This window comes from Lampetra planeri, unplaced genomic scaffold (assembly GCF_965212315.1).
Source record: "Lampetra planeri unplaced genomic scaffold, kcLamPlan1.2.h2 scaffold_403, whole genome shotgun sequence".
Taxonomy (NCBI): Eukaryota; Metazoa; Chordata; class Hyperoartia; order Petromyzontiformes; family Petromyzontidae; genus Lampetra; species Lampetra planeri.
Genome location: NW_027615226.1, coordinates 32,127 through 47,500, shown reverse-complemented (window position 1 = coordinate 47,500; position 15,374 = coordinate 32,127). Strand labels below are relative to the sequence as shown.

The 15,374-nt window shown below is 57.5% G+C and overlaps 2 protein-coding genes across 2 annotated transcripts in view; both read right to left on the bottom strand.

Moving 5' to 3' along the window:
* Positions 1–12,433, bottom strand: part of ANAPC2 (anaphase promoting complex subunit 2) — a 25,535-nt gene extending 13,102 nt beyond the window's left edge. The window contains 7 exon segments of the mRNA XM_078623721.1: positions 1,346–1,565; positions 1,772–1,904; positions 6,049–6,248; positions 7,377–7,510; positions 9,640–9,817; positions 10,698–10,830; positions 12,402–12,433. Of these exon segments, the coding sequence (XP_078479847.1) occupies positions 1,346–1,565; positions 1,772–1,904; positions 6,049–6,248; positions 7,377–7,510; positions 9,640–9,817; positions 10,698–10,830; positions 12,402–12,433 (1,030 nt within the window).
* On the bottom strand, positions 10,702–13,543 carry LOC144741029 (uncharacterized). The gene is made up of 2 exons (XM_078623719.1): positions 12,394–13,543; positions 10,702–10,830 (listed from the first exon to the last, which is right to left on the bottom strand). The coding sequence occupies exon 1, from the start codon at positions 13,368–13,370 to the stop codon at positions 12,441–12,443; it is 930 nt and encodes a 309-aa protein (XP_078479845.1). The 5' UTR covers positions 13,371–13,543; the 3' UTR covers positions 10,702–10,830; positions 12,394–12,440.
* Between the last annotated feature and the right edge of the window lie 1,831 nt (positions 13,544–15,374).

Here is a 15,374-nt window from a genome sequence, read left to right as displayed (position 1 = left end):
GGGTCTCTGTGTGGTGAGTCTGTGGGTCTCTGCGTGGTGAGTCTGTGGGTCTCTGTGTGGTGAGTCTGTGGGTCTCTGTGTGGTGAGTCTGTGGGTCTCTGTGTGGTGAGTCTGTGGGTCTCTGTGTGACGAGTATGTGGGTCTTTGTGTGACGAGTCTGTGGGTCTCTGCGTGGTGAGTCTGTGGGTCTCTGTGTGACGAGTCTGTGGGTCTCTGCGTGGTGAGTCTGTGGGTCTCTGTGTGACGAGTCTGTGGGTCTCTGCGTGGTGAGTCTGTGGGTCTCTGTGTGGTGAGTCTGTGGGTCTCTGCGTGGTGAGTCTGTGGGTCTCTGTGTGACGAGTCTGTGGGTCTCTGCGTGGTGAGTCTGTGGGTCTCTGTGTGACGAGTCTGTGGGTCTCTGCGTGGTAAGTCTGTGGGTCTCTGTGTGGTGAGTCTGTGGGTCTCTGCGTGGTGAGTCTGTGGGTCTCTGTGTGACGAGTCTGTGGGTCTCTGCGTGGTGAGTCTGTGGGTCTCTGTGTGACGAGTCTGTGGGTCTCTGCGTGGTGAGTCTGTGGGTCTCTGTGTGACGAGTCTGTGGGTCTCTGCGTGGTGAGTCTGTGGGTCTCTGTGTGGTGAGTCTGTGGGTCTCTGCGTGGTGAGTCTGTGGGTCTCTGCGTGGTGAGTCTGTGGGTCTCTGTGTGGTGAGTCTGTGGGTCTCTGCGTGGTGAGTCTGTGGGTCTCTGTGTGGTGAGTCTGTGGGTCTCTGTGTGTGAGTCTGTGGGTCTCTGTGTGACGAGTCTGTGGGTCTCTGTGTGGTGAGTCTGTGGGTCTCTGTGTGTGAGTCTGTGGGTCTCTGTGTGACGAGTCTGTGGGTCTCTGCGTGGTGAGTCTGTGGGTCTCTGTGTGTGAGTCTATGGGTCTCTGTGTGACGAGTCTGTGGGTCTCTGCGTGGTGAGTCTGTGGGTCTCTGTGTGACGAGTCTGTGGGTCTCTGCGTGGTGAGTCTGTGGGTCTCTGCGTGGTGAGTCTGTGGGTCTCTGCGTGGTGAGTCTGTGGGTCTCTGTGTGGTGCGACCCTGGTGCGGCCGGGTACGGGTAGGCCGTGAGTCACTGGTGAGTCACCGTTTGTCACTCATTTCCCAACGTCTTGTCTCTTCTCACAATTCAAGTTCCTAGAATCAACCCACCCGCGCCTGCAACATGGCTTCATCTCAGAGGTCGCAACCGGGTACCCGATACCCGTACCCTACCCGATACCCGGCTACCCGTACCCGGCCGGGTACGGGTAGCCGTTTGCGACCCTGGTGCGGCCGGGTACGGGTACGAAATCAAAACCCGTGTGCGACCTCTGCCACACGCCGCACGCACCTCGGATGATGTTGAACAGCTCGCTGATCCTGACGGCCGCGAAGGCCTGGTACAGGAAGTACTGGAGGCGAGTGCGCCAGCGCACCAGGGCGGCCTGCACCGTGACGCCACCGCCGCCGCCGCCACCACCACCGGAGTCTTCGTCCGACACCGCCCGTCCACCGTCACCCTCGCCGTGGAACACCATGCGGAGCCAGCGCAGCGCGCGGAACTCCAGCCACTGGCGCAGCAGCAGCAGCAGCAGCAGCAGTCAATAAATGGGGGGGGGTCAGGGGGGGAACGGGGGTAGTGATGAGGGGGGGGGGGGTCAGGGGGGCATGGGGAGGGGTCAGGGGGGGAACGGGGGTAGTGACGAGGGGGGGGGGGTCAGGGAGTGACGAGGGGGGGGGGTCAGGGAGGGATGGGGGGGGGGGCTGCAGCCCCCACCTGCTCCAGCTGGGCGAGGAAGGGCTGCTCGTACTCGCCGCGGCAGTGCCGCGCGATGTGCTGCTCTGTGGTGAGCTGCAGGATCGCCGTGACCGCCTCCGCACCCACACGCTCCAGCAGGGACAGACGCTGCCTGCACGCAGAGACGCAGAGAGAGACACACGCAGAGAGACACACACACAGAGAGACACACACGCAGAGATAAACACACGCTCCAGCAGGGACAGACGCTGCCTGCACGCAGAGACGCAGAGAGAGACACACGCAGAGAGACACACGCAGAGAGACACACACGCAGAGATAAACACACGCTCCAGCAGGGACAGACGCTGCCTGCACGCAGAGACGCAGAGAGAGACACACGCAGAGAGACACACACACAGAGAGACACACACGCAGAGATAAACACACGCTCCAGCAGGGACAGACGCTGCCTGCACGCAGAGACGCAGAGAGAGACACACGCAGAGAGACACACGCAGAGAGACACACACGCAGAGATAAACACACGCTCCAGCAGGGACAGACGCTGCCTGCACGCAGAGACGCAGAGAGAGACACACGCAGAGAGACACACACACAGAGAGACACACACGCAGAGATAAACACACGCTCCAGCAGGGACAGACGCTGCCTGCACGCAGAGACGCAGAGAGAGACACACGCAGAGAGACACACGCAGAGAGACACACACGCAGAGATAAACACACGCTCCAGCAGGGACAGACGCTGCCTGCACGCAGAGACGCAGAGAGAGACACACGCAGAGAGACACACACACAGAGAGACACACACGCAGAGATAAACACACGCTCCAGCAGGGACAGACGCTGCCTGCACGCAGAGACGCAGAGAGAGACACACGCAGAGAGACACACGCAGAGAGACACACACGCAGAGATAAACACACGCTCCAGCAGGGACAGACGCTGCCTGCACGCAGAGACGCAGAGAGAGACACACGCAGAGAGACACACGCACAGAGACACACACAGAGAGACACACACGCTCCAGCAGGGACAGACGCTGCCTGCACGCAGAGACGCAGAGAGAGACACACGCAGAGAGACACACACACAGAGAGACACACACGCAGAGATAAACACACGCTCCAGCAGGGACAGACGCTGCCTGCACGCAGAGACGCAGAGAGAGACACACGCAGAGAGACACACGCACAGAGACACACACAGAGAGACACACACGCTCCAGCAGGGACAGACGCTGCCTGCACGCAGAGACGCAGAGAGAGACACACGCAGAGAGACACACACACAGAGAGACACACACGCAGAGATAAACACACGCTCCAGCAGGGACAGACGCTGCCTGCACGCAGAGACGCAGAGAGAGACACACGCAGAGAGACACACGCAGAGAGACACACACGCAGAGATAAACACACGCTCCAGCAGGGACAGACGCTGCCTGCACGCAGAGACGCAGAGAGAGACACACGCAGAGAGACACACACACAGAGAGACACACACGCAGAGATAAACACACGCTCCAGCAGGGACAGACGCTGCCTGCACGCAGAGACGCAGAGAGAGACACACGCAGAGAGACACACACAGAGAGACACACACGCAGAGATAAACACACGCTCCAGCAGGGACAGACGCTGCCTGCACGCAGAGACGCAGAGAGAGACACACGCAGAGAGACACACGCAGAGAGACACACACGCAGAGATAAACACACGCTCCAGCAGGGACAGACGCTGCCTGCACGCAGAGACGCAGAGAGAGACACACGCAGAGAGACACACACACAGAGAGACACACACGCAGAGATAAACACACGCTCCAGCAGGGACAGACGCTGCCTGCACGCAGAGACGCAGAGAGAGACACACGCAGAGAGACACACGCAGAGAGACACACACGCAGAGATAAACACACGCTCCAGCAGGGACAGACGCTGCCTGCACGCAGAGACGCAGAGAGAGACACACGCAGAGAGACACACGCACAGAGACACACACAGAGAGACACACACGCTCCAGCAGGGACAGACGCTGCCTGCACGCAGAGACGCAGAGAGAGACACACGCAGAGAGACACACACACAGAGAGACACACACGCAGAGATAAACACACGCTCCAGCAGGGACAGACGCTGCCTGCACGCAGAGACGCAGAGAGAGACACACGCAGAGAGACACACGCACAGAGACACACACAGAGAGACACACACGCTCCAGCAGGGACAGACGCTGCCTGCACGCAGAGACGCAGAGAGAGACACACGCAGAGAGACACACACACAGAGAGACACACACGCAGAGATAAACACACGCTCCAGCAGGGACAGACGCTGCCTGCACGCAGAGACGCAGAGAGAGACACACGCAGAGAGACACACGCAGAGAGACACACACGCAGAGATAAACACACGCTCCAGCAGGGACAGACGCTGCCTGCACGCAGAGACGCAGAGAGAGACACACGCAGAGAGACACACACACAGAGAGACACACACGCAGAGATAAACACACGCTCCAGCAGGGACAGACGCTGCCTGCACGCAGAGACGCAGAGAGAGACACACGCAGAGAGACACACGCAGAGAGACACACACGCAGAGATAAACACACGCTCCAGCAGGGACAGACGCTGCCTGCACGCAGAGACGCAGAGAGAGACACACGCAGAGAGACACACACACAGAGAGACACACACGCAGAGATAAACACACGCTCCAGCAGGGACAGACGCTGCCTGCACGCAGAGACGCAGAGAGAGACACACGCAGAGAGACACACGCACAGAGACACACACAGAGAGACACACACGCTCCAGCAGGGACAGACGCTGCCTGCACGCAGAGACGCAGAGAGAGACACACGCAGAGAGACACACACACAGAGAGACACACACGCAGAGATAAACACACGCTCCAGCAGGGACAGACGCTGCCTGCACGCAGAGACGCAGAGAGAGACACACGCAGAGAGACACACGCAGAGAGACACACACGCAGAGATAAACACACGCTCCAGCAGGGACAGACGCTGCCTGCACGCAGAGACGCAGAGAGAGACACACGCAGAGAGACACACACACAGAGAGACACACACGCAGAGATAAACACACGCTCCAGCAGGGACAGACGCTGCCTGCACGCAGAGACGCAGAGAGAGACACACGCAGAGAGACACACGCACAGAGACACACACAGAGAGACACACACGCTCCAGCAGGGACAGACGCTGCCTGCACGCAGAGACGCAGAGAGAGACACACGCAGAGAGACACACACACAGAGAGACACACACGCAGAGATAAACACACGCTCCAGCAGGGACAGACGCTGCCTGCACGCAGAGACGCAGAGAGAGACACACGCAGAGAGACACACACACAGAGAGACACACACGCAGAGATAAACACACGCTCCAGCAGGGACAGACGCTGCCTGCACGCAGAGACGCAGAGAGAGACACACGCAGAGAGACACACACACAGAGAGACACACACGCAGAGATAAACACACGCTCCAGCAGGGACAGACGCTGCCTGCACGCAGAGACGCAGAGAGAGACACACGCAGAGAGACACACACACAGAGAGACACACACGCAGAGATAAACACACGCTCCAGCAGGGACAGACGCTGCCTGCACGCAGAGACGCAGAGAGAGACACACGCAGAGAGACACACACACAGAGAGACACACACGCAGAGATAAACACACGCTCCAGCAGGGACAGACGCTGCCTGCACGCAGAGACGCAGAGAGAGACACACGCAGAGAGACACACGCACGCAGAGACACACACGCAGAGAGACACACACAGAGAGATAAACACACACAGAGACACACACAGAGAGACACACACAGAGAGATACACGCACAGAGAGACACACGCAGAGAGACACACACAGAGACAAACACGCAGAGAGACACACGCACAGAGATAAACACGCAGAGAGACACACACACTCCAGCAGGGACAGACGCTGCCTGCAAGCACACCCAGAGACGCACGCACGGAGACACACGCACAGAGATAAACACACGGAGACACACGCACGGAGACACACGCACGGAGACACACGCACGGAGACACACGCACGGAGACACACGCACGGAGACACACGCACGGAGACACACGCACGGAGACACACGCACGGAGACACACGCACGGAGACACACGCACGGAGACACACGCACGGAGACACACGCGCGGAGACGCACGCACGGAGACGCACGCACGGAGATAAACCCCCCGCCCGCCAGCGCTCCTGGCGGTGGCGTGTGCCCCGCTCACAGGATGCGGTTGGCGCGGTGGAAGTTGTCGAGAAGCTGGCGGCAGCAGCAGGCGGCTCGCTCCACGGCGCAGCCCGGACAGCGCAGCCAGCCCGGAGCTCCAACTCCAACTCCTCCAACGCCGCCTCCAACGCCTCCCTCTTCCTCCTCCTCCTCGTCGTCGTCGTCGTCGTCATCGTCATCGCCGCCTCCTCCCTCGCCCTGGCGCACGAGGAGCGAGCGACGCACACACACACACGCACACACACACGTACACACACACACACGTACACACACACACGTACACACACACGTACACACACACACACGTACACGTCACGTACACACACACACGTACACACACACACACACGTCGCGTCACGTACACACACACACACACGTCACGTACACACACGTCACGTACACACACACGTCACGTACACACACACGTCACGCACACACACACGCACACACACACGTCACGCACACACACACGTCACGCACACACAGACACGTCACGTACACACAGACACATCACGTACACACACACACGTCACGCACACACACACACGTCACGTACACACAGACACGTCACGTACACACACACACGTCACGTACACACACACACACACGTCACGTACACACACGTCACGTACACACACACACACACACGTCACGTACACACACACGTCACGTACACACACGTCACGTACACACACACACACGTCACGTACACACACACGTCACGTACACACACACACGTACACACACACACACACGTCACGTACACGCACACACGTACACACACACACACGTCACGTACACACACACACACACACAGTGGCCCAACAACAACAACCGCCATTCGCCACTAAGAGGCGGTGACGTCACCACGACGCTTGTGCCAGGCCAAGTGCACCTTGAGGCTACCACGTGAAGTGTCGAACGCCCGCTGGCAGGAGGTCACGGGGCAGACCCAGCAGGTGCTATGGGTTGACTGCTGTGCCAGGCTAGGTGCATGATGAGGTCACGGGACAGACCCAGCAGGTGCCATGGGTTGACTGCTGTGCCAGGGTAGGTGCATGATGAGGAGGTCACGGGACAGACCCAGCAGGTGCCATGGGTTGACTGCTGTGCCAGGCTAGGTGCATGATGAGGATGTCACGGGACAGACCCAGCAGGTGCCATGGGTCGACTGACTGAGATGACCGAGATGACCGGCTGATGCACCACACACACACGGGCAGGTGTGTCTCACCGTGTGTCACCCCCCCCCGTGCCCCCCCCCCGTGCCCCCCCCCCGTGCCCCCCCCCCGTGCCCCCCCCCGTGCCCCCCCCCCGTGCCCCCACCGTGTGTGGGCGCTGCAGGTGCAGGAAGGCGCTGAAGGCTCGTGAGTAGAACGAGTGGGCGGCCGAGCGGAACGCCGCCGGCGGCGAGAAGAGCAGCGCCGCTCGCAGCAGCGCCAGCACACCACTCCCTCCTGCTGCACCGCCACACACACACAGAGTGACTCACACACACACAGACACACACACACACGCCAGCACGCCACTCCCTCCTGCTGCACCGCCACGCACACACAGAGTGACTCACACACACACAGACACACACACACACGCCAGCACGCCACTCCCTCCTGCTGCACCGCCACACACACACAGAGTGACTCACACACACACAGACACACACACACACGCCAGCACACCACTCCCTCCTGCTGCACCGCCACACACACACACAGAGTGACTCACACACACACAGACACACACACACAGAGTGACTCACACACACACAGACACACACAGTGACTCACACACACAGAGACACACACAGAGTGACTCACACACACACAGACACACACAGAGTGACTCACACACACACAGAGACACACACACACGCCAGCACACCACTCCCTCCTGCTGCACCGCCACATACACACACAGTGACTCACACACACACAGACACACACAGTGACTCACACACACACAGACACACACAGAGTGACTCACACACACACAGACACACACAGAGTGACTCACACACACACAGAGACACACACACACGCCAGCACGCCACTCCCTCTTGCTGCACCGCCACGCACACACAGAGTGACTCACACACACACAGGTACACACACTCCCTCACACTCCCTCCCCTCACACTCCCTCACACTCCCTCCCCTCAAACTCCCTCACACTCCCTCGCACTCCCCCGCCTCACACTCCCTCACACTCCCCCCCCTCACACTCCCCCCCCTCACACTCCCTCACACTCCCTCACACTCCCCCCCCCTCACACTCCCTCACACTCCCTCCCCTCACACTCCCTCACACTCCCTCACACTCCCTCACACTCCCTCACACTCCCTCACACTCCCTCCCCTCACACTCCCTCACACTCCCTCCCCTCACACTCCCTCACACTCCCTCCCCTCACACTCCCTCACAGTCCCTCACACTCCCTCACACTCCCCCCCCTCACACTCCCTCACACTCCCTCCCCTCACACTCCCTCACACTCCCTCCCCTTACACTCCCTCACTCTCCCTCACACTCCCTCACACTCTCTCACACTCCCCCCCCCTCACACTCCCTCACACTCCCTCACACTCCCTCCCCTTACACTCCCTCACACTCCCTCACACTCCCTCACACTCCCCCCCCTCACACTCCCTCACACACCCTCACACTCCCCCCCTCACACTCCCTTACACTCCCTCACACTCCCTCCCCTTACACTCCCTCACACTCCCTCCCCTCACACTCCCTCACACTCCCTGCCCTTACACTCCCTCCCCTTACACTCCCTCACACTCCCCCCCCCTCACTCTCCCTCACACTCCCTCACACTCCCTCCCCTTACACTCCCTCACACTCCCCCCCTCACTCTCCCCTCACACTCCCTCACACTCCCTCACACTCACTCCCTCCCCTCACACTCCCTCACACTCCCTCACACTCACTCCCTCCCCTCACACTCCCTCACACTCCCTCCCCTCACACTCCCTCACACTCCCTCCCCTCACACTCCCTCCCCCACACTCCCTCCCCCCTCACACTCCCTCACACTCCCTCCCCTCACACTCCCTCACACTCCCTCCCCTCACACTCCCTCACACTCCCTCACACTCCCTCCCCTCACACTCCCTCACACTCCCCCCCTCACTCTCCCTCACACTCCCTCACACTCCCTCCCCTCACACTCCCCCCCTCACTCTCCCTCACACTCCCTCACACTCCCTCACACTCACTCCCTCCCCTCACACTCCCTCACACTCCCTCACACTCACTCCCTCCCCTCACACTCCCTCACACTCCCTCCCCTCACACTCCCTCACACTCCCTCACACTCCCTCACACTCCCTCCCCTCACACTCCCTCCCCTCACACTCCCTCACACTCCCTCCCCTCACACTCCCTCACACTCCCTCCCCTCACACTCCCTCACACTCCCTCCCCTCACACTCCCTCACACTCACCCCCCTCATTCTCCCTCACACTCCCTCACACTCCCTCCCCTCACACTCCCTCACACTCACCCCCCTCACTCTCCCTCACACTCCCTCACACTCCCTCACACTCCCTCCCCTCACACTCCCTCGCACTCCCTCACCGTGAGGCTCTGGGACGAGGCCCCACTGCTGCAGCAGCTGCTGCCCGTGCAGGAACGGCTCCAGCGCCGCCTGCAGGTGCAGCAGCGCCGGCAGGAAGAGCTCCCCTCCCGGCAGCGCCGCCCCCCCCTCCTCCTCCTCCTCGCCCAGACGGCGCCACAGCCCCGGCACCACTCGCTCCTACGGCCACGCACCACGCAGCGGCAGCAGTAGCGGTACAGGCAGTAGTAGTGGTAGTGGTAGCAGTAGCAGCATGGGCAGTGGTAGTAGTAGCAGTAGCAGCATGGGTAGTGGTAGTAGTAGTGGCAGCAGCATGGGCAGTGGTAGTAGTAGTGGCAGCAGCATGGGCAGCAGTAGTGGTAGTGGTAGCAGTAGCAGCATGGGCAGTGGTAGTGGTAGCAGTAGCAGCATGGGCAGTGGTAGTAGTAGTGGTAGCAGTAGCAGCATGGGTAGTGGTAGTAGTAGCAGCATGGGTAGTGGTAGTAGTAGTGGTAGCAGTAGCAGCATGGGTAGTGGTAGTAGTAGCAGTAGCAGCATGGGTAGTGGTAGTAGTAGTGGTAGCAGTAGCAGCATGGGTAGTGGTAGTAGTAGCAGTAGCAGCATGGGTAGTGGTAGTAGTAGTGGTAGCAGTAGCAGCATGGGTAGTGGTAGTAGTAGTGGTAGCAGTAGCAGCATGGGTAGTGGTAGTAGTAGCAGTAGCAGCATGGGTAGTGGTAGTAGTAGTGGTAGCAGTAGCAGCATGGGTAGTGGTAGTAGTAGTGGCAGCAGTAGCAGCATGGGCAGCAGTAAGCGAAACGGCTCCCAAGCGGAACGGCGGTGTTACGCCGCGGCTGTGTGCCACCACCACCACCACCACCGCCACCACCACCACCACCGCCACCACCGCCGCCGCCACCGCCACCGCCACCACCACCACCACGTCCGTTTGTGCGTCTGCCGAACCAAACGGTTCGCGGCGTTTGCGCGTCGGACGGTTTAAACGTCTCCACGGAGAACTCGTCCGTAAGTGGGGGGGGGGGGGGGGGGGGGTTTGGTTCAAGTGGAGGACGGGCGGCTGCACCTGCAGGTGCTTCTGCAGCAGCTCCAGGAAGCAGGGCGCCAGCAGAGACTCCAAGCCGCTCGCTCGCAGCACGGCCAGCGCCGCCTCCGGCTCCACGGGCGGGGAGCGCGGGGTCAACAACCCCAGGCAGCAGCTACGGGGGGAGGGGAGGGGGCGTGACGTCACAAAGAGCGGTGACGTCACAAAGAGCGGTGACGTCACAGAGAGCGTGCTTCGTGCGGCGGTTGGCGACGCGGCAAAGATCCCCCGCGTAGCTCACGCAGGCTGCAGGGGCAAGTGCTGTTGGGGGAGAGTGGCAAAATGTGATAAGGGGGCCATCCACTGAGTGCGTACGCATGGAGGGGGGAGGGAGGGGAGGTTAATCCAAATGCGTTCGCTTGCGTATGGGGGGGGGGCTCTACTGACAATGTACGCATCGGAAACGGGGGGGGGGGGGGGTAAAGCCTCGATAATAACAATGCAGCCGGAGGTGGATTATCTGTTTTATTAAACGCGTTAATATGATAATTGTTTTTTTACCCTTTTATCTGGCAACAAAACTGACACCTTTTTTTTTACAAGGAGTCATGTTTGCATTGACCACAATACCTGCAGTCGTAATGCAAACAAAAAACACACAACTCTGATAATGTATGCACTGTCCTTGAAGTTGATTGGTCCACACCCGAGACAGCTTTCCTTAGAGCGTAGCCTCACATGGGTTGGACCAGATGACGCCAAAAGGCGCACAACTCAAAGACAATGACGTCTTGACAGATGTTTGCGATGGATGGCCCCTAAGGTTGGTCTGGCTGGAGGCAGCATGCCCAGCCACCACAAGTGGTGAGGCCAAGCGCTACACGCAAGCACCTGTGACGATCCGCATGTGGCATCATCATCACGGTGGCTAGGAGATGTTGACTACCTCGCCTGGTGTGCAGGAGGTCGTGGGTTCAATCCCGACCCTGAGAAGTAGTAGCAGTAGCAGCATGACTGTACAGTAGTAGCATTACTGTACAGTAGCAGCAGTATTAGTAGCAGTAGCATTACAGTAGTAGCAGTACAGTATTAGTAGCAGTGATAGTAGCAGCAGTATTAGTAGCAGTAACATTACAGTAGTAGCAGTACAGTATTAGTAGCATTACAGTAGCATTACAGTAGCAGTATTAGTAGCAGTAACAGTAGCAGCAGTTAAATTTCGATTTAAAGCTTCTTTCGTGACTGCAGGGATTCATCTTCTTGGTTCTTTCGGTAAAGTCACGTAGAAGGGAAATAATAAAAATAAAACAATAAAACAATTCTCACGACGTTTCGGCCACAACGCAAGTAGCCTGAGGACGGCTGCTTGCGTTGTGGCCGAAACGTCGTGAGAATTGTTTTATTATGTTTTATTTTTATTATTTTATTACTTCCCTTCTACGTGACTTTACCGAAAGAACCAAGAAGAAGTAGCAGCAGTATTAGTAGCAGTAGGATCAGCAGTAGTATTCGTAGCAGTACTGTACAGCAGTAGTATGAGCAGCAGTAACAGTAGCAGCAGTATTAGTAGCAGTAGCATTACTGTACAGTAGTAGCAGCAGCATTACAGTAGTAGCAGCAGTAGTACCAGTAGCACAACACATTCGGTGAGTTGCCACAATTTGGTACCGGTTGTATCGACCCCTAGAACAACTGACGATGTTGATTGTGAGTTTGTTTGCACGCCCCGGGGGCTCACCGCTTCACGTGGAACCAGGGAGGTGAGCGCGGAGCTCCATGCCGCGCTCACCACGCCGGTGGGGTCCATGGTGGGGACGGGAGACACGCGGGGAGACACGGGGGGAGACACGCGGGGAGGGGAGGGGAGACACGAGGGGAGACACGGGGAGAGACACGAGGGGAGACACGCGGGGAGACACGGGGGGAGACACGCGGGGAGGGGAGGGGAGACACGCGGGGAGGGGAGGGGAGACACGCGGGGAGGGGAGGGGAGACACGCGGGGAGACACGAGGGGAGACACGCGGGGAGACACGAGGGGAGACACGCGGGGAGGGGAGGGGAGACACGCGGGGAGACACGAGGGGAGACACGCGGGGAGGGGAGGGGAGACACGCGGGGAGACACGAGGGGAGACACGCGGGGAGGGGAGGGGAGACACGCGGGGAGGGGAGTGGAGACACGCGGGGAGGGGAGGGGAGACACGCGGGGAGACACGAGGGGAGACACGCGGGGAGGGGAGGGGAGACACGAGGGGAGACACGCGGGGAGGAGAGGACACGGAGAGACCAGAGAAGAGACGGGTAGAGACACGCCGGGAGAGACAGAGAGACACAGAGAGAGAGAGATACAGAAAGAGAGACACAGAGAGAGAGACACACACAGAGAGACACAGAGACAGATACAGAGAGAGCCACAGACACACAGAGACAAGCCGTGAGAGACACAGAGAGAGAGACACACAGAGAGAGAGCGACAAGCCGAGACAGAGACAGAGAGTGAGAGAGACAGAGTGAGACACACACCGAGAGACACAGAGTCGCGGCCTCCTCGACTGGAAGCCGCGAGGGCGGGAAATTCACACGCGGAAACCACGTGTAGGCCTCGCGGCCAATCACAGGCCACGCCGCCGCCGCGGCGTCACGTTCACGCGAGCAGCCAATCAGGGGAGGCGTGACGTCACCCCACGAATGTAAACAGCTGAGGTAGAGGCGCATGCACAGCAAGTGCCGGCTGATATTATTACTGTACACTATTACTGTACACTAGTACTGTATACTATTACGGTACACTAGTACTATACACGGTTACTGTACACTAATACTGCACACTATTACTGTACACGATTACTGTGCACTATTACTGTACATTGTTACTGTACACCAGTACTGTACACTAGTACTACACACTATTACTGTACAATATTGCTATACACTATGACTGTACACTAGTACTATACACTATTACTGTACACTATTACTGTACACTAGTACTATACACTGCTACTGTACACTATTACTATAAACTATTACACTTTTACTGTACACTATTACTGTACACTGCTACTGTACACTATTACTATAAACTATTACACTTTTACTGTACACTATTATATTATAACGGCACGCGTGTTCTGTTATATTATAACGGCACGCGCGTTGAGCCAGGGACTTTGCCCTAAACGTGGTTTCTAGTCGCATGAAATCACAATCGGACCTGTTTATTTGAACAAAGTGGTACACGAACATTCGGTTATAAAATATGAACGTTACTTCCAACCAACATCCACGCTTTGGCGGGGAAACAGCACGAAGCAAGACAGTACAGTATAGCGATGTCACCCACCCTCACAATGTACAAAACATTTAACAAAATATATTTTAAAACTTTTTCCAACATATTTGTGTCATCTCTCTTAACATCGAGTTTTCAAGCAGAACACATCTTTGCGAAATCTTACTGGTAGGAACCTCCTGGTTACACCAGCCCACAGGGGATTATTGTGTCCGTCCGTCCGTCGTGCATTTAAAAATGGGAGGGGTGGGGCTGGGTGGAGAGGGGAGGGTGAGGAGGGGCTGGGTGGTGAGGGTAGGGAGGGGCTGGGTGGGGAGGGGCTGGTCACCCCGTGGTGCCCTTATAAAACTCAACGTTTAACTTACTCATGCCGGCTTGTGCCCGCCCTCATAGTCGGGCATATTTGCGGAATACACCACGCCGCCGTTGACCCTGCAGGCCATTGACCGAGCAACCCGACGTTCCTACCAGCTCCCTCCGCAGGAATGTTTTTTTAACGGTCTTGCCCCTGTACACCTTGACACATCTAAATGCAGGTGTGGCCGTCAGGAAGATACACGGATGAAATCACAAGGGGCTATTTTGGTATTCCACGCCATCCTTAGAATAAATCTAGCACGAGGTTACCGTGGGAGCAGGTTGCTTCGTTCCACAAAGCAGTATCGTCTGCCAATTTGGGTCAATGTTGCAATGTGGTGTTATTTTGTCCCAATTAAGTGATTGGGATTACTGAATTGAGGAGTGGAGTCAGCCCATGATCTCCCTGGGATGGGTGAAACGAGGAACACTTTGTGGGGAAGTCGAGCCATCTTGCTCAAGCAAAAGCCTGTAAATGGCAGACAAGCACCAACTCAATCAAACAATACCCATTCGAGCAGGAAATCACCTTTTTAAAATTATCATTTGACTTATTCTGGGCAAAGAAATTGGGACACCAGTTTGCCTGGGAAGGGGATGTGTGGTGGATAGAAAGCTGCCCAAGTTATAATATTTTTTTTTTAAATGCATATTGATATACAAATGAAAGATATATTAAAATAAAAGATATTTACAAAAATAATTCTACGAGGCAACACCTCATTTCTCTCTGGTACTATCTGCTGCCCTCGGATGAGATTGCCGCCTTCCCTCACACAGGACTATGTAAGCCGAGTCAAACGGCCAATTGAATCGTCCCCATGTGTGCGCGACCCGTTGTGCAACACGTTACCCTACTCATCTTCTTGGTTCTTTCGGTAAAGTCACGTAGAATGGAAATAATAAAATAATAAAACATAATAAAATACAATTCTCACGACGTTTCGGCCACAACGCAAGCAGCCGTCCTCAGGTGGAGAGCAGGTCTGTCGTGTAGACAGAGTCTGAATGACACACCCCAGGCTTGGAGCGACTATTTAAGCTGGGATGGAGGGGGGAAGGGCGCCTTG